This window comes from Plectrocnemia conspersa, unplaced genomic scaffold, assembly GCF_051122295.1.
Source record: "Plectrocnemia conspersa isolate PC_06_02 unplaced genomic scaffold, ASM5112229v1 ptg000012l, whole genome shotgun sequence".
Classification (NCBI taxonomy): Eukaryota; Metazoa; Arthropoda; class Insecta; order Trichoptera; family Polycentropodidae; genus Plectrocnemia; species Plectrocnemia conspersa.
The window spans coordinates 22,387,601-22,411,011 of record NW_028277176.1 but is presented as its reverse complement, the minus strand read 5'-3'; the positions used below and the strand labels follow the sequence as shown (position 1 = coordinate 22,411,011).

General features: G+C 29.6%; 1 protein-coding gene across 2 annotated transcripts in view; it reads left to right on the top strand.

Moving 5' to 3' along the window:
• Positions 1-23,411, top strand: part of Hex-A (Hexokinase A) — a 49,187-nt gene that overhangs the window by 16,989 nt on the left and 8,787 nt on the right. Inside the window, exon 1 of one of the 2 annotated variants that reach the window (XM_088199626.1) lies at positions 15,852-15,986. The exons of the other annotated variant lie outside the window; for it this stretch is intronic. Within the exon in view, the coding sequence (XP_088055752.1) occupies positions 15,966-15,986 (21 nt within the window). The 5' untranslated portion in view covers positions 15,852-15,965. Of the gene's footprint in view, positions 1-15,851; positions 15,987-23,411 lie in introns of those variants that run through there. 2 annotated transcript variants of the gene reach the window in all.

Genomic DNA, 23,411 nt, shown 5'->3' with positions numbered 1-23,411 from the left:
ATTCAGATACTTTGAGAACATAACTGGATAACTAATAGCTTTTTATTCATTCAGTATATTTTTAATTGTGAAAAAGTGTGCTGCAACTGGGCAGTATCTCTAAGCCAAGAAATTATTTACAACGAGTTTTATTGCTTCATTTTAAATCATTCTTTGTTATGTAGCAAAATAATTATTTTAATTATGTTCTAGAAAATTTTGAAGTTTATTAAAATTTCGTGTCTATGGAGGATTCTTCGCGACTTTTTAGTAAGACAAGAATATAAATACACCTTGGGTATTATAGTATAATTTATTTCACAATTTATTTCACAATTTTAAATTAGAGCGCAAATTTTACTTGTAAATTAATTGAAAATGTACTATGTATCATAGCCTATTATAATTAATAATAAACATAAAATTATATAAGAATATTAAGTATTTTTACAAATGTGAATATATCTATCTATTTACGTAAATATTCTAGAATTGGAGTTGGATTACTGCCACACATACTTAAAAATGTCTGTGAACTCAGTTATAACATGTGCAGAATTTTCATATGTATGCGTTTTTTAAAGACGATGTATCTAAGATGCCTGCGATCTTGGCAATCTCTTTTCATTCCACTACCTTGTAGTACAAATACTCTGCCAATGAAGACGTCAGATGGGCTCTCGGTGTCAGAAGCATCTTAGATGGACTTCAATCATATTTAAATTATTTGTATCAGACTTAGACCATTACCATTATTTTATTTTTCTGGTTTTTCCTATATTTGTTACTCCAGAAGTTCACGATTTTATTGTATCGCGATAATGCAATTTACACCGATTGAATCACTTAATCAAATAGTCAATGACTACAGTGTTTCTCTGCCATCGGTCAGATTTTCACAGTTTTCCCCCAAATATCGTCATCCATTCAACCAAAGAAAACGAGACTTTTGGCCGCCTTATTTTGTTTACAGATTTATTTTAATGAATTTATATGTGTGCTTGCACATGATTGGATGCGATTGACGTCAAGCGTTGGTGCACGTGCCTTGTGATTTCCATAACTTAAATTTGAATCTTCGCCAAGACATATATATATATGTTTGTTTTTAATTACCAAAAGTATCTCGTAGTAAAATAACGTAGGTGCGAAACTCGCGAATTTAATAGATTAGCAACTCAAGCGTAAGGCTTTTCTATGAAAATAACAACGTGTTTCTAAAACAATCACAATTTATTTTGTACACCGATTTTTTGTTGTATTGTATTTATATCGGACTTGATTCTAACAATGCGACCTCAGTAGGTCCTTGACCGAAAATATTAAATTCCAAGCTAACTTTTATATTTTTTCAGTTATATAATATATAACAAAAAAAATGTTTTAAAACTAAAACATAAATATGTTTTTTATTTTTATATGTGATTTTTCCTTATATAAATGTTATGACTACTCTTGTCTCTACCTTTAATATTTCGTGGACTTTCAATATTAGTAATCTAATTGAGATGGGTTTTTGCCATACATACTGCTAAACTAAACTGCAACTTATTGCTGTATTTTATATTGTGACTTTTACAGTTTTATAGTCAAATATTTATTGTTTACACAACTTAGCTATAAACTTACTGTCGTGAATCTAAGGTTAAAACCTTTAAAACGTAACGACGCTAGATATTAAAACGAGTAATAATACTTGAGACGACCCATTCGATATTTAACTAAAAAAAAACACATACCTAAGATTTCTCCTTATATTTTGATTATTCATTTGGAAAAGCTTATGTTTATTATTTTGACTAGTATTTTGTTTACGTTTTTATTTATAAAATCAACGTAAATCGTAATTTATTTAAAAAAAACGATCGTTGGAATAACATCTAGTAGAAGAGTATCATATGTAAGGTTGTCAACTGTTATAATATATCTTTTTTAATTTAATTTAAATAGTAAAGTAATATTATTGAGTTACGTACGTGTGGAACCTCATGTTTATTCTTATAATTACATAGTACTGCGTCACATAGGGTCCAAGTCGTATCAAAGATCGAGTTAAACTCTTCGGATTCTGACAGGTGACTGCTTTGGCTGGATTAGATCGAACGGTTATGTAAAAGCGGCTGCTTTTCTCGATCTTCTAATCCAGTTTTAGTCAATTGGTCTTAGCTCCGATAAATTACGAAGCAAGACTGACTGATAAGTCTGAATAAAATGATTTGGTTTGGCAGTTTTCTGACATATATATCTGACCAATGTCGATGATTTGGGGCGAAACTTGACCCTTCTTTTTTTAATAAAAAAATAACCGTTGTAACCTAACAGGTGTAAGCTCAAAACACATGTGTACTGGGTGAGGCGATTAGATATAATCAATATTTACAAATAAGTATTAAGCACTAGGCTGAAATCGGTTACATCTTATAAAATATTATGTGTATTAAAAATAATTTATAATCAATATATGCCACTTTGCAGTTAAGACCGATTTTTAATAATAGCGCATTTTTATAAATAACAATAATTTATATTCTTTGTTCTGTGGTTACCATACAGTTGTTTTCGAAGCTGTTTTTTGGCATTGATTATTTTATATGTAAATTTTTGAGTAATTATAATATAATTAAAAACACTATGTAGTTTATATGAATTGCGAAAAATAATTGACGGTGAAGTAGTATTTTATTATTATGTTTTAATGTGTTGCTGAAATGGAATAATGATATATGGGGGAGGCGGGAGGAGGACCTAGTTAGTTTTTGTCTGGGGCGCTAAATAAGCTAAGGTTTAAAAACGATCTACTACATTTTTTCGGCACCCAACGCGCGCAGCTTTTAATATATTTTTAATATTACGGTAACTATTTTGTACCATTATATTTTTTGTAGTATGGATTTACTATAATTGATCATGACGAAGCTCACTAATGCTTTCATTCCAAGCATTAATGAGTCATTTAGTGCATTTCGAAAAAAATAAACCGTTAGTTTATAATTTTATTACCGAGAGATAATAAAATTAAATCTAAGTTTTTTTAAATGTTTTGAAATAGTAAAGGTTGGATATAAAATAGGATTAGAATACTAAATTATTTTCTGTGTTTTTAATTGTCTGAGAAATATCTAATTGATAAGTAGTGAAAGCTATTAAAAGGAAGGTTATTTTGTAAGCGAGGATTTTCAGTCGTTTACGTTTTATATTTATATTATGTAAATAGACGCACTGGAAAACTTCTCAAGGTACTATGGTTAGTTTGTTAATAAATAATTAAACAGTGAACATTTCTGGGTATTTGCATAGTTTGTAAAGTTCATCGAAGACTTAATTCATAATTTTTGTTCTTCAGTAACAACAGATGGCCTTCAACTCCTTTCCTTATTATGAACGTAAAATCTTCTCGCTTTAAATTCATGCCACTATATTACCACATTTTACCTGTTTATAACCTTGTTGTAATAAAGAGAAGCCTGTAGGTGATGAATTTCAGCAGCAGTGTATCTTATCGCACATAATAGATCAACCACAGAACTTTATTAGAAATTTATATTTTATTGCGGTCACATTTCTTTCTTAAAAATTAAAACGACGCGCTCTTCTTGGAATTTATGTAATGTTCGATAATTTTATTTTCAGTAGCGTCTTTTAGTTATTTCCATTATAGAACGCGATTGAACTTCATGATATTTTCCATCCGTCTTCTTAAATTGATTGTTGAGGTTGGAGACCATTAATAGTTTCGAACCGGTTCATTAATCTTGGAGTCGCGATCACTCGCGACAACCCAGGTAGGTGGTCGGACCTTACCTCATCAATTTGGTTAGATAATGGTCCAAAACTCTGACCAATTAAAAGCTTTCACTTAATATTGGTCCTGTAAGCTTACACTAGCGACGTATATAAAATCTTTTTTGATTAACATGACAATGAAAAGTTTTTAAATAGTTGGCAACCCTACTCACGTGCGTCCGATTCAATTGACCATACACTGAAAATTTTCCGTCGAATTAGGTTAGCTCATACGCACTCGTCAGTATTGAAACACTCGAAAGCTATAAATCAAGAAGATCATAAACGAAAGTTCAAAACTGCGAATCGGCACGTAAGCTTTTTCTTCCGTCGCACAAACTCCCAATTTTTTTGGCATAAAGTCAGCGGTGAGTTCAAACCGCAAAATATATGAGCAATAGTATTAACGGATGCAAAAACGCGCCTCAGAATTGTGTCAATGGTGTTTTGTTTCGTCTAAGAGACGCGAGAGGAAAAAACGGACGTATAACTCGCTTTTCGATTGATATGCACATATATCAACATCGGCACGATCCTCTACTGCAAGGTGAAATCGAATTATTACGAATTTTACCGTCACCGGTGTTGCGTTGGTGTAAATGCGTTATTTTGAAATATAAAATCGGGCGATGGCCTCTTAACGAGTTATAGTTTCACGGTCGGTTATTGCTCTTTTATATAAATTATATTTAATTGATTTGTACGCTATATATGATTATCAAATGTAGATACTGTTCTGATATGCAATCGGGAGTACGCCAAGGAGATGTTCTATCTTTTGTTTTTTATATGTCTGGAGGAGATAATGCGAAAAATACAAATTCTTGGGTAAAGTTATGATTACGTGAATTTAGTTTACATATTATTAATATTAATAATAACACAGATAGTTTTTAGTCTTGAAGTATTTTTAAATAAGCCCTAGAATCTAGACTTATCTCTATTGACTAAAAGTGGTGCTCAGCTCTAATGCCTGAATCCAATTACCAACTTCTATTCGAATCCGATTGCGAGGAATCGTCTAGGGTTTCATGTATGAGCTTTTATTTCCAAAATATCTGCAGGAAAGGGAGCCTCTGCTATTGATCTATTCGAATTAATCAATAAAGCTTTATGGTGAATGTTTTTGAATTGCAACGGTCCACTGAACGATTTATATATCCATCCTGATAGAATTCGTAGCATTCCTTTGTATGTTTTGATAAATGGAATAGGAATTAAGTTGCAGTATATTTTGTGACATGATTTGGAATGACCGTACTTGTCAAATGCACTAGGTTATTTATATGTTTGCTTTTATCAAGTTAATATCCCCTGTTATTACGTAACTTCTGTGTTAAATGTAAATAATCGTTATCTATGGGTTTGTTTTGCTCTGTTATGGTTTTATTGCCGGCCTTTCAATTTCGATGTTGTTATTATTATATATCTTGCCTCAATACTATCGAGATACAGAAAATTATATTATGTATAAGACTGTAAAGAATTTGCAGCATCTCGATATGTTCGAAAAAAAATTTTGAGAAGGATTTTCAGACCTTCAGTGAGATCCTGAAATTAAAAAATAGTCACTAAGACCATGATGTCACTAAATGGTCATGATACCATTTTATCAGTAAGCCGGACGTGTAGCACTAATGAGCAAAGCTTATTCTAAGGTCTAACAATTGGAAGACCAAGGGTGACGACCGATACCGCATGACTATGAGAATTTAGGATAGAGCTTAGTGAAGTTGAGTGGGCTCATGGAGGCCATATTTATATATGCATGTTGTTTGTTGTGTATATTGATATTATAGTAATCCACTAGGACAACAGTTCCTAAATTATTCGCAGTCCAAAATGTAATTCAGTTAACTAACCCCGACTAGGAATCTAAAGAGGAAATGTGGGTGGAACGAACCAGGAAATTATCTTGAAATACGGCCCACTTAGAAACAACTGTAACAGTTTTTTTTAATTTTATTTAAAAAGTATAATGATTTTATTGAGTGTGGAATATTATACTATACTAAAGTTCATTTAGGGCCTAAATTTTAGGCTATAGTCTGGGCCAGGTCTTTCAGGACTTTCCGCGCATCCTTCGAGCTTATACGTTTGGGAGTTTCTGCTGATTTAAAAAAACGTGCAATTAGACCTTTAAACCTTTCAAACTTTTAATGTTGGAATATGAGTTGACATAAATCGTATGAAAGCCAGGCGCGGGCGGTGAGATTCTTTCCCTCTCTGCGGTCCGCATGCCCTTATCTCTCACTCGCTCTCGTCACTTAACACGCGAGCGATCGAGAGGGACAGAATCTAATCGCCCGCGCCTGATGAAAGCATAGTATTCTTTTTCAGATCATATTTTTATAAATGGCTTATTGTTATTAATTATTTCTTTGAATAATTTCATGTTTATATTTTAATCATAAACATGATGAGAACTCTAAAGGTGAGGTGTTTTCGATGTGATATGCTTTTATTGACTTACTTATTAGATGCCATAAGACCACTTGTCCACATTTTTTAAAAACATTAAGCTGCATATAAATTAGTATACAATGCGGACGGCATTCTAGCATAGAAGTGAATAACAAGAAATTGTTAGCAAGGTCATCGAGGCACGTGTATATCTAGGGATGTCGAGGATATGAAAAGGCATCGTAAAATCACATTTAAAGGAGCTGTGAAATTTATTGGAACTATGCATTTCAAAAACACTATTAAGGGAATATTTTTTATATCATCAAGGGCAAGTTCCTATGCTAGAGACTTTGTTGCGGTAAATCATTGCCTCATAGTCTACTTCGCAAAACATTTTGGCGAAGCTTTGGGTATCTTATCATCTAAAAATACTGTAATTTTGGCGCATTTCTTTTTTTAAACCTTTTTATCTATAAATTCTGTTCAGTGTTTTAAAGAAATATTTAGATATCGTAGTTAAGTACTCTATTTCTGCTATGTTTTATTTTTTTAGTATGTGTAATAATAGTGTTTAGTCTATTTAAATATGTTGTAAAAAAATATTTTTTTAACAACTTTCTATATAACACGTATAGTTTTGCGCTCAAACTTGTTTTTTTTTAAATGTAACTTTACAACTTATGTTTCTCATTTCCCGATGTTTTCTAATTCTCGAGAAATTTAAACTTATGTAATAATTTAAAAACAGTGTGTATTTATATTATTACAGTATACGGAAAAAAATAGGGTTAATACATATGTATGCATTTTAATTATATGATAGTAATAATTAAAATATAAATGTATGCGTATAAACATTTATTAAAAAAATAGAAGTTCAAAATTATTAATTTATTAAAAAAACTAGAATAAGATAATTATAATTTTTTTGACCGGCAAATATATACTAATCGTAATTCTGTTCCTGTAATCAGGGTGTTAATCGAAAATCTCTGTCCCTTTTCTCACTACCTGCGCTGAATGCAGCTGTGAATTAAGTAGATTTAATCCACTACTTGTTTAAAATTTGCATCTGTTGTAAACCATTCAAAAATATTTGTATAAATTTAATTTATAACAAAAAAATTCTAGAGAAATAACAAATAATACAATATAATACTACCGATGACAATTTCGTGCTACGCACTTTGTGCTCGAAATATCGCGTTTTTCGCTCAAAATTTTTGGTTAATACATTAACCAAAAAAAAAAAAATTAATAATATAAACATTAATATATTAATAGTATAAACAAAATTTCTTCAAAACGAAGTTGAAGTATTTAACGTCATTCTTATACCATCTGTTGCGTACCATATTGACGTTATAAGTAAGTAAACGCAAATTGCGATAGCAATATCGATGACTCTTCGCGAAAATATAAATAATATATTTAAAAGCTTCCAGAGGCGCACGTGAGTTTTATTCGGGTCGATGCAAGTTTTAATTTTAGAACAAATACGCAAGCACGACGAAAGCCGTATTTTATATTTTCGTACAGTGGGAAGCTTTATGTACATATAATATATTATTTTGTCGCATAGTACGATTTGTATTTTTAACTAATCCAAAGCAACGACCGAACGCTAATAACTATAGTTAAGCACCTCGTGCAGCAATTAGCGGTAGGTAATAGTGTCAGTACGATTCGACCTTCGATGCTTCTTCCGATCGTTCAAGGTTTGCGCAATACGAACGTGGAATTTCTGATGTGCGAACTCATTGAAAACTAGATCGTTTAAAGCGACATTAATATAACAAAAAAATATAATTGCAAATAGATACGCTTAACCTTTTCAGTTCGCATTTTTTTTACATAAAAATCACTTCGAGACCTGTCGGTGTTATTGCATCGATTGCGTCGCTTTCGTATACCATTCAGCTTGACCCGTTTGACCAAAGACGTATGCACACATTCGATCGATAGCATAGCATTCGTTGACCATTGCTAAAACCAAGCGGAAGAACTAATTGAGACTATTCAACTTATAAACCTTGAATCACACATACATTTCGGCAACATTAGATTAAAAATGTTGATAGGTTAACTTATTGTATATAATTATCTGAGGGCCATATTGTTAATTATTAAAAAATAGCATTGGTCTAGTCGAGTTATCGCCCCTGGGCATCTTCTGCGGCCCTGTGTAACATTGACCGTGATGATAAAATTGCATTTACACTATGCATATTATGTGCATACGTAGCAAGAGCGATAAATGCGCAATAGTTTTCCCGGCTACAGTTTTTCTAGTTCTAGCTACTTTTTTCTAGTTTTATTAGATTAGTATAATAATGAGGAGAAAACTAGAAAAATACATTGATTTGTAAGAATTGCAGCACATTTCGTCAGAAAATTTCAGCAATGTCGCAAACAATGCTAAAATAATTTATATATTTAGGACGTATGCATCATAGCACAATTAATTATATGAACCACGACAGCATTTTGGGTTTACTTGTTGTCTTAAGCTATTTTTATAAATAGCAAGTGCTTTCAATAATAGCGTTTAATTTTAGTAACATGCATGCAAAAAATATGTCTTCTGATCCGCGGTGTATAAAAATCATAAAAAAAGATTATTTTCTGAGGTAAGGTTCTGCCACTTAAATCATTTTCCACCCCTTAGTTATATTTTGATAGTTAATACACAAATATATTTATAGTATCTAAATAGCTATACCATTGGTATGTTAAGCCAGGAATAGAATATTTTTATTGTTGGGCTGAAGAAAACACGTGGGCGAATATTTCACATGATCCCATTAAAACACGTGAGCAAAAATTTCACATGTTACCACAAATACATCAATATTTCCTCAGTCATGTGTGTTTATTTAATAATGCATGGTATACGTGTTTATTTGTTAAAATTAAACAATAGCTGATATTCTAACCGTACAATATTGTGCAATAAATGTATTTTAAGTTGTAACGATAGTGATTCAAAGAACTCTTGCATCGAGGCTCGTACTGGTTTGGTTGTGAATTTTTGACGTGAGCTCCACTGGTAGCGAGCTCAGTATTTACAATTTGTAAATTAAGTGTGGTGGTGTTTTGCTTTATATATACACGTGCGTAGAAGCAAAATATACATTTAATTACAACCCGACGACTTAAAGTTTTACCCACAAATCTATTGATCTATTTTATGTTATCTTTCCTCTATCCTCTATATATTATGCGAATCAGGGACGTCATTGCAGTTTTTTCTAGATCGAATGAAGCATATCTAAACCGAATTTTACCCGACGGCACGATTTTATTGCTTTTGACGTGAATTTTTGAAGTGATACTTATTTTTGCGCACTCCAATTGAGAAAAATTCGGGTTCAATATACTTTAACCAATACTGTCATATCAGAAGTCCGTAGTGATACCATATTTTTAAAACATTTAAAACATAGCGAGACGCGACGTCTGTCTGTGCTTCTTCTAACGCTTATTTTCCCCTGATAGATGAGTTGGCTTAGTTTGTATTTTGGACTTAACCTAATGAAAGTTCTGAAACTATAATTAGTATGAGAACTTTCATTAGGTTAGGATTGGGTTAGAACAGCAAATGGAATTTTCGCAACTGTCAAATTGAGTTTCATAGACATTTAATTTTAATAGCGCCTCTCAGTTCAATTATATTTTCGCTAGTTAAAATATATATCTATCGAAGAAATTGTATTTGGACTTCACTAGTGAAAATATAACTTTACTGAAAGATACATATTCACTGTAAAATTTATGCATCGCATGTAAATAAATAATGATAAGTATGTAATTGTATATATTATTACATATAGAAAAGTTGAAATCATATAATTTTACTAGCACATGCTAGAAAAATTATAAAAGATAAAATATATTTTCACTGGTAAAAATATATATCAATATGTGAAAATGTATTCCGATATGATTTTACTGAAATGGCATATTTTTAAAAATATTTTCGGGACTTCTTCTTCGCTTACTTTCTTCTAAGTTTGTATTTTGGAGTTCTAAAAGTATAATTAGTTTCAGAACTTTCATGTTGTCATTTTAGTTTTTTCCAGGGAGTGGAGCAAAAGTTGCCCAATAAGTGGTCGTTTTTTTAATATTTCAATTCATTATGATTCATAGTATATATTTCATTATATGACATGCATTTTTTGTAAAGAGTTACCCGCAATTTTAAGGTGTGCCCCATTATTATAGCCAAGGCTGTATGCATCTCTGAGTGATGATAGTTTTAAATAAAATAAGCGATCGTTAATCTCAAAAATAGTCATTGTCTCCATATATTATATAATAATATATAAGGCTTTAGTGTATATACTTGGAAATTCCATAAAACCAGTTGCACCATATTGCAATATTATAAAGGGAATACAGGTTTTTTGTTTATTAACTCTTGATGTTAAAAAAACGAGTACTGGTTTGTAAAATTAAATAAACCTTATTGTGACGGGTGTTCCCAGTGTAAAACTCTGGGAATACCCGTCACAATAAGGAAAACATTTATATTGTATTTTATTATGAGTTTTAATACTTTATAAGCATATGACTGCCGGATAGGTTTATGATTATTGATTATCTCTTAATAATCATTATGGAAAATTTTTTGTATTTTGTTACATAAGCAAATTGTATGCTTTTCTATATTATTTATAATTTATTAGCATTCAGCCCGTTTATTTATAATATATAAATTAACAATTAGCTTAAAATAAATCATATTTCTAATCACGAGTAGCGCGAACCATAAAAAAACTCATGAAAAACAGGCCAGATTTAAACCATTATCATCTTAAAGCGCGTACTTGTATTTATAATAAAATGGATATGTTTGGTATGATTATAAATTTCAACGACACTTGTTAATAAAAATAGATCACCTGTCCCAATCTACAAATACTAAAGCACGTAACTCCAAGAGTTATGATGATGATATTTTTTAATAGCATGTACGTATATTTATAAACGTAAAAAACAATGTTCATTAACAACTGTAATCGTTGTAAACGATCATATCGTGATATCTCTCTTCCTGTGTTTTCGTTGTTTTTCATTCTTACTATCGTCTGCGATAACTCGTTATTCAGCACAAGTTAGACTTTTATCTCATTTTTATCGCATCCGCGGAAAATCGATTTCAAAATTCACAATAACATTAGACGTTTTATCGACTAGATCGCGTCTGATCGAATTTTCAAGTGTTTTTCTTTGTCCACCGAATATTTCTTCGATTGAATCGTTACACATATATACATACATACATACTATGTATGTCACGTAAAACGCGAAGGTTGCGTCAGCAAAGTTGTAACGAAATCACGTCAACGAATGATCCGTTCTCAGAATACTCGAGTAAAAATTCTGAGACTTTGTAATTTTGAAACTGCACAAAATTACGTGTAGAAGCTCAGGTCTTCTGCTCTCGCTCGAACTGTCTAGTGTTCCATTTAGATATGACCTCACCTACACATGCTTCATTGATCGTTCGTATTTTAGGAAGTCTGCAGAATTCATTACAATTTTAGAGAAAATCTTTTGTCTAATTTTTAATATTTTCTGTGGCATATTTTTATTTATAATTCAAATTAACTAGAAGCTCGCTCACTGGGAATTTTTTAGATTAAAATATACCCACTCTTTTGAGTTAACATATTTTTTCCAAGGTCATACTATTGAAAATGAAATACAATTTTAATTTCATTTACCTGTTACAGTTCCTTATAATATGTTTTCGTTATGTTAGAAATTTAACTAATACAAACATATATTTTATATTATTTTTATAACAAGATTTAAGAAAACAGTTAGTTTGCCTTTTAGTTTTGCTACAAAAAGTCTTGTTAGCTTTCCGATTTTATAAACATATGTACAAAATTACAGTTTTCAGGTACCTCAAACTGTAGGAGTGTTTCTTGCACATCTTTGTCTGTATCACAAGATGTGCTAAATTCAGCAGATATACCAAATATATGTATGTATATATACGTGTCTTAATAGTATTTCATTAAATGACAAGCATTTTTCTGGTAAAATTCAAAGGGGAATAAAATATTCCCCACCTGTCCTCCCCAAATGACGTCCCACATTAAATGCTTCGAGTGGATTAGTCTTAAAAACGATCTTAATTGACAAACTGTGAAAAAAAGTTCCATATTGCTATATGGAACGTCAACGGTATATCGCAACAAAGAAGGGAAATATTTTTTTCGCTTTTATATTAATAATTTTCATAACAATAAGTGAGAATCGAAATGAAGCATATCTAAACCGAATTTTGACCAATAAGAGAGCGCATAAAACAATTATCCCTTCTCAGAAGTCAAAAATCCATGTGAAAAGCAATAAAATCGTGCCGTCGCCGTCGCAGTGGGAACGCTCGTTACCGAGCATTCCCACTGCGATGGCGATGACAAAGTTCCATATTGCCATATGGAACGCCAACGGTATATCGCAACACACACAGGAAATATTTTTTCTCGAATAACACATATTAGACGTCTTGCCGGTTAGAAACTTATTTTACTAAAAAAACTTACTTCAGAATACCTGGATACTGCGTTACGAACTTAGCTTGATTCGAATTTAGTTGAACTCTCGTTTATTCCAAGACTGGAGCAAAGCAAGTTTTGGATCCTGACTGAAGTGTCTTTACATGCTTTAGCTTATACCCTTGATACTTAGGGGAAGTCTAACGTCCTTTTCGGCTCTCTATCGTTTGGGCAATGCAATGATTTAAGGTGCAAATATACTATTTGTTATTATCCAATTAATATATCAAGTTAAATTGTATGTGCGATTCGAGGGATGCTTGGTACCTTTCGGCGGAGATATATTATGCATTCCGTCGTATTATACATCGACCTTTCAGCTTTGTTCAAGTACTCCCGAGTTTTTCATAAGTGCTTTATCAATATGGATACGGTTTATCTGTTTTGATACACAGTCGTTTGTATAACGCCGACGAGCAAGTCCTTACGACTAATTTCGTCGCAACGATTATGAATGGTTCCGACGCATCATTTTAATCTAGCCTAGAACCATGTGTACTGGTCAATTATATTATGTAGCAATCAACACATACGATCATGTATTGTATCAACGCCAGAATTTAACGAGTAGTTCCTCACGCCGCATATTTGAATAGATAAAAAAAATTGCTAAAAAATATAAATAAACCCTTTGATATTATTAATTTATATTGAATTTAATTGTGTTGACCTTGCAAAGATAGGGCAAAACAGTGTGCGAGATCATAAGGATAAAACTGAAGTTCGGCAAATATAAAAGGACAATACGTGATGCTCCTAAATAGCCTTTAAAAATGTTTGAAAATATCCATAAAATGTTAAAAATATTAATTGTATTATTTTTATAATACAACTTATCTTAAGTTAAATTTTATATATTTGCGATAAGCAAAAATGTGTCATGCCAAAGTTATTTGTTGAATTTTCCCGTTTTTCACTTATCAATTATATCTTATGAATCTTAAAACATTCGAAAATTAATTAAAAAAATTATATTTGGTTCACAATCTGCGCACAAAGTGTACTAGGAAAATTTTGATATAATCTATGTGTATTATATTCATATACGTTTTTAGTGTTAATCTTTTAATTTAATTAATCGAACTGGCTAGAATTGGTTTTAATAATTTTAAATATATATTTACAGAAATCGTTTTTATTGGAATATATTTGAGATAATTTAAGCTTAAGGTAAATCCGTAACATTAATTAAGATTACAAATTTAATGGTAATTATGTGTGTTTGAACATTACACAGGATATTTTTTTAGTGGTAACAATATAGGAAAAACCGCTTTATTCGGTCCTAAATTAGAATCCATTATTCTGCCATAGCCAAATGAAATTTATCATAAAAATAAATTTTGATTATTAAGGTATTAAAAGAGTATTCTGTTGTATTATTGTCGCGATAACACCACTGTTTACAATGTAATTTATAAACCTTTTTGCTATGAATGAATCATGATATAATACAACGTTTATAGTAAAATATCGATTTATTTAATACATATTATTTAAGCCCCTGTTATAAGAAATTTTATGGTTTTTTTTGAATAATCAGTTGCTCATGTTTTAAATTGCCTCCAAGCCATTATCGCAGCCCTTCGGAAGTTGCGTTAACGCTGACCTCGACACGCCCACCAAGACTGGCGATAAGAATCCTGATTAGGGCTTTTAATACCGGATCATATTTTCAATGTCGGTATTATTTAAATACAATACCGAAATATCGGTATTGAAGCAATATATTGATATCTTTTTGTAAACTAAAACACAAGCGGGTGAAATAGTCTATTGAAAGAAACAATAGCTATAAATAAAAAGCGAGGGAGAAGTTGTAACATAAAAACGAATGAACAATATAATATTATAGTATTTGCATCAAAGGATAAAAAAATCGTCACGATGTGGACTAGGCGTGGCTTATCAAATAAGTATTTTTTCCATATAGTAAATTATTATATTATGTACAATAAATTAGTGAAATAAAAACTAAGGATATATCTTCATATGAAAGAATGCTTTGAGATATATCATACTATGAACAAATATAATCAAACATCAAGTATACAAATATGGAAGTGATTTGAATGATCTACATACATACATATATTTAGTGATTAATATATCAAAGTAATAAATTCCGTGCGTTTAAAATATGTTGAGAAACATTGGTGTTGTGTAAAATACTTTTTACAATCATAGAGCGAAACATTTTCTTTTGTCATTGCATTCTTGGGTGGGGTTTTTTTTCAGGTTGTTGACCCAACATCTGGAACGGGTACAGGGTTTACTCTAAATAAATAATATATAAATAATATGTAAGAAGCTTAATTTTTGTGATTAAATAAATTGGACCGCAGTGGATTCAATAAGAAAAAACTATTTTCTCGGTAAAGGCTAAGCCGGTACTAATAAAGCGGCATAAAAAGATTTGCTAACATCCACTAATCACCTCTAAAAATCCATAAATATACAGTTTCATGAAAATTTAGCGTGTGACAATGATAATCGAGAGTTTGTGGAACAAGACAGTGATGGCGTATCAAGTAGTGACGAAACAATTTTTTTGGTTATTGTAAAAACGAGCCTTTGACTGTAAACGTGCGATGTTCACGTCGGTTTTTATTTTTTATTATTTTTATTGTACAATTTTAAATCTTTTTCTCTTTATATGTCGTATTTATAAATGTAAAAAATATAAAATAAAGTATTTTTTAAAAATAAGGAAGAAAAATAGTTTTTTTGCTCTCCTGTAAAATTTGGTTTTATGGATATATCTAGTTTTTAAAATGAAGTCTTAAATTATTGTTGCGCTATTGTAGGTTTTTCGTTTTCTGAAAGATGGGATCAAGGATGGGAAAACTCCTTCGCTTTCTTCAAGGTCACCTTCGGAGCGTAGCGTTGTTCTCATTGTTCTGCTGCCGAAAAGCTAGCGGGGAAAATCCGAAAGGTCGACGCAATAACACCGCGAGGCGGACGTGTATGACGTGCGACTTGAGGGGCGGGGCGCGCGGGGGAGCGTCGGGAGGCTCGCCGCGTGACGTCACGGGGATCTATCGACCGCGGTGTGGGTGGGTGCGCATTGCGCCGTGGAGGGGGCGCGATTCAAGGTGACCCTTTCGCGCGCGAGAAAGCCGCTTCAGTCGGCTATCGGCTTTCCACTACGTCGGACGTGTGTGACGTTACTCCGTTTCCACTTAGCCCGATTCTTTTCAAACTCTACGCTCTACACTCAGCGACATGCGCCAAGCGCGAGACGTGGTGAGTTCGAATTTTATTTTTTCACTTTCGCCCGCTAGTAGTGGGTGTAGTGCAGCGAACGCGCATGGCCATAACAGAGGTCACGGCGGTCGATCGATTTTCTCGTTTTCCGTGTCAAACTTTTCCGCCGTCGAATAAACAAAACCCAATCAACTCGTTGGCTTCCTCCCGATTCGACGAATTTACTTACGCGATAGCTATTTTAAGGATCGGCGCTAAGAGACGACGGATGCTACCGAGCGTCGTCGGGTCGGCGACCGTTTTGTTTCCAAAGTTACGAACAAAAACGTACATATTCACAATAGAATGGGTGAAAACTTATACTTATTTATTTCCGAATAAATCTATCTGCATATATTTTTCATTCGAATTGGCAATTGAGGGTAAAGTAACTATTTTAGATTTTTTATGTATTTAATAGTTCATATTTGACATATTTATTAAACTTGATTACGTTGGATAAACTTCTAAAGTGACTTCAGTTAATTATATAAATATTTAATAAAGAAATATATATTACTTTCGAAGCAGAAATTAACAAAATTATTGAAAAACATTGTCATATTGTAGCTTATTTAATACAAGACTTTATGATTTATTTAAACGTTTTATGTCATTCTTGATAAAATCAGTTTTGCTTTTGAACGACTCATATATTTTTTTATTTTGTATCTTAGTAATTTTCTCTATGCGATGAACTTAGCTTTTTATTAGACAATTTTTATACGTCCCGATATTCACCCCTGATTTTAAGAATAAGGAAAACCAAATAGAATTATAATTATATAATAATCACAATTTCTTACTCATGCGGAATTACATAAATAAATAAAAATATATATATAGTATATATAAATGTGTCTATTAGCATTGAACTTTGCAATATGACAAAAGTTTTCATGTCTTTTCGGTGTTAGTAATCGTCTTACAACACTGTTTTATATTTGCTAATTGTAAACTGTGTCGAGTTATATTTGCTCAAATTTCTATCTATTCTTTCATCATCATACAGAAAGATCTAATTTTTCATGGAACATGTGCATCTTGATGTTTTTGCCTGGAATCTTTGGATTATTTGTATATTTTGTATACATATAGCTGTTCTTAAGTGTGTATGAATTAACTGCATCAGATCATACAATATACACTTTATATTGAAATATAGATTTCAGTGGCAATGGAGATTTTTAATCTTTTCCTTCACTGTCATACAAAAATACATTACTTTTTTATGAAACATGACGAATCTTAATGTTTTTGACTCGAATCTTTGGATTATTTTGCTGTTGAAATTTTTGGTTGTACCCCAGATTTGAATGGTATCTGAATTTAAGTTAGTATTTAGTAACACATGTTGCTGACAATGAAGAGTTTTAGTACTACTTTATTTTTCATAGTATATGTATTTTTTGGCCAATACTTTCCTTATAGACTTTCCTTATAGAAGAAAATACCGCTCAGTGCAAACATTTGGAATGTTTTGCATATACTGCTGTATTTTAATTGTAAATCTTTCTGTATTTAACCTGGTAATTAATTCAACATTTCGCTATTTTGAGATGTATAGCTTTTGCTACAATATTTTTTAAAGATACTCTTAAATTTAGTTTTAAGTCATATTTATGAAAAAGCACTTTCTTAATCATTTTACAAAAGTATATTTTTGTTTTTGTGGTAATGTACATAGTCTAGTTCTGTACTAAAACAATTTTTAGAGGTGAGGGGGGCGGTAATATAAACATTTTGACCATTGTAATGTCTTATAATTAAAAAATACTTTTATCTTATAAGATAAAAACATTTTTATAAATCTTCGGTTGTAACATGGTTGTAACATGGCGTTTAGCCCAATATGTTTCAACCATGCTAACACAATCAACACCCACAAGTAGATAGTAAAACACAAGACTAATCAGTAATATATATTTAATCAATATATAAAGTAATATTATTGGTTACAATTAATACATATAATACTATGCATGAAATATATTTTTTAAATTATTAATCACTGAGACTAAAAAATCTGGGAAAACCTAATCTGTGATTATCGATCTGAATTATAATTCCGATCTCTAAGAAACAATTTAAATTGAAAAACATTTTCAGTCATATAGGAATCTAATACAGTGTACTAGTAAGCAGCTTATAGGTTTCATATATTATATTATATATAATGAATATAAAATTTATGTTTAGGAATTTCATTAAAAACTACTGACATGAATATATAAACAAAAATTCACTTCTATTATATACATATATATGTATGTCTATTCGCAGTGAACTTTGAAATATGATTGTTCTAATCCTTATTAGCTGATGTAAATATGTTATTTTTCAATACAATGTATTGAATATACCTGTTACAAAATGATATCTATTTTTTATTAGTTAATTATATTTTATTAAATATTATTATAATTTTGTTTTATTGATAATTTACTATTAATATATATGATTGGATCTTAAGGTTGTGGTTGTAAATCATTTTGTATTAAGCCTTGAACTGTTTGGTATTGAACAAGTGTTCGATTTAAGGCTGTTCAAATATATTCATTCATTATACATTTATGATATAACAATTCGCAAGAACGTTACGTCCACTCGAGCCGATGCGAAGAAACGAGCACGTGCCTGATCTATTTCGGAACTATTCTGTTCGCTTCGAGCAGAAAACGCACGCAAGTTTCAACCGATCTCTCATTTACATATAATCCTAACCAGATTAGTGGTCGTTTGTAATTATTGTTACTTAATTGGCGTTAACCTTGCTTTCGAAATTGTTGAATTGATTGGATCGGTATTTACGTCCGCTCTCAAATTTACAATCGACTCGGAAAATTAATTTTACTGTGGAAATTATTGCTCTTGGATGTCGTCAGATTTGACGTCGAGAGGGAAAAAGTGCAGTATAAAAAATATCGATTGAAGTTTGTACCGTTTTTTATACGTATATTTTATTTTAATCGATGTTTCTTATCGGAATCGCGAAACCCCACTTCGTTATCGCTTAAGGTCAAAGTAACGTGACGCTACGTTCGCCTTTTAACGTTACATTTTAATAAAATCAATTTATTTCAAATTTCCATCATTTTATTATATGAAACATGATAGCACTCAGATGTTTTGAACATAGAAAGTTGTTGATTTATGAAGCTCAATTACTAATCAACACTAGTTTCGTACTCGGCATAGTTGATATAAAATTGTATCCTACAAAAAATGATAGTGTTATAAAATTGACCATGAGAGAGGCATTTCCTGTTACATTGTGCGACCTTATTGTCATTGCGAAGGCAATGTAGATTGGGAATTGAAGCAGCATGATGCGAAAATGCATCGCTAGGTTTCTGTAAATATACACATTCTCGCCTCTAATTGTATTAAATGTCAGGATCGTTGTCTAAAACAAATATGTGTTAAATGCTCTTCGTATAATTGTACAGTGGTAATAGATATGAATTCACGAGCAGAAAATTGGGCAACACAAACCAACCTTGAGGTTAGTCTGTCCTGTAGAAATCCACTTAGATTCGTGTAATTCAAGAACTTCTTGAGACATCTGCTCTTAAATCAAATAATTTGTTTCATCATCTGTGTTTGTAAAGTCTGTTACTGGGTATAATATATTGTTTATTGGAATACAAAAAACGTGTATTAAAACGCCAGCGAAACTTTTTATAATTTTATCTAAAATAAATCCGAATCATAATATTGATTCTTTGTATATATATATATATATATATATATATATATATATATATATATATATATATATATATATATATATATATATATATATATATATATATATATATATATATATATATATATATATATATATATATATATATATATATATATATATATATATATATATATATATATATATATATATATATATATATATATATATATATATATATATATATATATATATATATATATATATATATATATATATATATATATATATATATATATATATATATATATATATATATATATATATATATATATATATATATATATATATATATATATATATATATATATATATATATATATATATATATATATATATATATATATATATATATATATATATATATATATATATATATATATATATATATATATATATATATATATATATATATATATATATATATATATATATATATATATATATATATATATATATATATATATATATATATATATATATATATATATATATATATATATATATATATATATATATATATATATATATATATATATATATATATATATATATATATATATATATATATATATATATATATATATATATATATATATATATATATATATATATATATATATATATATATATATATATATATATATATATATATATATATATATATATATATATATATATATATATATATATATATATATATATATATATATATATATATATATATATATATATATATATATATATATATATATATATATATATATATATATATATATATATATATATATATATATATATATATATATATATATATATATATATATATATATATATATATATATATATATATATATATATATATATATATATATATATATATATATATATATATATATATATATATATATATATATATATATATATATATATATATATATATATATATATATATATATATATATATATATATATATATATATATATATATATATATATATATATATATATATATATATATATATATATATATATATATATATATATATATATATATATATATATATATATATATATATATATATATATATATATATATATATATATATATATATATATATATATATATATATATATATATATATATATATATATATATATATATATATATATATATATATATATATATATATATATATATATATATATATATATATATATATATATATATATATATATATATATATATATATATATATATATATATATATATATATATATATATATATATATATATATATATATATATATATATATATATATATATATATATATATATATATATATATATATATATATATATTGCTTAATGAAATTTCAATTGCTCTTTCTAACCGAAGTTTTCTCCTGCAAACTTCTTCTGTCGCCGCTTCTAAAAATAAGAGTTAAATTTAAATAGAAAGAAGAGGCTAATATTATCTTCGCTTCGCGTATTCCTCGCGTTATTACTTTCTAGAGACGCATGTCGCGATCCAAAGTGTTTCGCTATACTAAACGCTTAGTGTTATGTAGTAGATAGTAGAACATAGCCCGCGGCTAAATCTCGACTATCTCCGTGCAGTTTTGCAATCCGTCAGGTTTTTTTTATTGTTCTTATACACAAGAACTGGTACCGCAACCTGAAGAAACGTAAGTATTCGCGTTCCAAAGTTCTCGAAAACCGGCTCGATAAATTGTTACTTGCACAAGATAACCAGCCGACCGAACAAATTTTCGATTAGTGCTAGTTGAGGTTCCGAGAAACGGTGAGGTTTTTTTCCGCCAACGTGTGTATACATATGTTTTGTTATATATTATGCGGGTAATTTTTGACAACTCGAACGTTCCATTGGCAAGGATAACCACTTGATTTTTTGTCTACGGTAAGAAATATGATCGACCGGTTCGATTTAGAAAAGTCGCAAAGTTTGCGACAGTGTAAACATATGTATATGTACATACATTTGTATATTTATGTTTGTGTTTAATTAGCGAAGGTCAATTTTCGCAATCTAAAGTCGCGGCGGTTTTCGGCACGCGAGAGCGGTTTAACCTAAGACATTATATAAATGTTAATTATACTTTAAATTATTATTTACAACGATAAATCGCCGCGCATAATTAACGATGATATGATATCGTTTCATTACCTTTGAACTTTTTAGCATAATTAATTTACATACATATATTGATAGCGACTGTGTTTTTCGATATATAAACAATATTTTGTATAACATAACGAGCAGTTTATATTAAAAAGCTTTTTTTACTACACTAATTCCTCGATTTATGCGGTTAAAAAAGTCATTTTTTAACCCTTAAATTAAACATGTTAAGTTTCGCGGGTAGTATAAACGCATGGGTTAATTGCTTCCCACTTCTTACACTTGACCTACACCTGGAACATCTCCAGCTGTCCATGCAGTGTGTCCTGGGTAGCTTTTTGTGGTGCACGCGTGTCGCTTAATATTTGGCTCGTTCACTTTATACTTTAAAGAAACGTTAAAAAATACACGTACATACAATTCGATCGTTTTATTACAAATTTCGTACAATGACTCAATTTACGCGATATTTCCTGGAACATATCTACCGCGTAAATCGAGGGATCAACAAATCACAACTATTGTCGATCACACAATTATGAAAATGCAGCAAAAAATAAGTAAAATAGCTTACGACACAATTAAAAAAATTATGGTATTTTTTTATATAAATATAAATCGAGCTATCTTATTTTTGTGACAAAAAGTGTAACCGTCCAGGCTTTTATATTCTTTCGTCGTATGTTTATCGTTTCAAATTTAAAATAAATGTTATTTTTTAGAGCGTATATTTAATTGATAATGCTATTTTTTCGTAATTACTAATTAATGAGTTTTGCTTATGAGAAAAGTATTTATCAAAGTCCTAACAAAAGAAAATATAATTATCTATGTTAACAAAATGGAATACAAATTCAAGGGATATATGTATGTATGTATGTTTGTACTATATATAAAATTTCAATCAGATTTGATTTATTTATAAATCTATACAATAAATGTGAGAGGTAAAAATATTCTTGACACCCACCTATTTTACCTATATATCCGTCATAAGAGGGCGAAGAACTCTTGACGTCACAATCCCCCTCCTCCCACTCAAAATTGACCCACTAACGTTCAGTCGTGTAAAATATTTAGGTATAGTGTGAATATACTTTTCAATATTATCAGATGTCGCTGATAACCTATCAACTTTATTACCATACCCAGATGGCTTTTGTTTGGTTTTTATTGATTGATTTTTAGCAGATAATCGGGGAGCTCGGTGCAAAGTTTATCTGTACGGTTTTCTTTGAATATACGCTTTTCGTAAAATTAATGTTGTATTTTTATATACTTCATAATTCAAATAAGAAGATTAAACATATTTATTTTTTGCTAGATGTAGTGTAGCAAATATAACCGAATGCTATTTTTTAATTTAATTATACATATACATATGTCATTCTCTATGAGCTAAAGTAGTTCATAAAAAAACTAATATATTTATATACTAATCATAATTGAAATTGAAAAACAAATTCAAATCCATATCGGATACAAACCCAGGTCTTTCTGGTAATAGTCATTGATTTATAGCACTCTGTTGTG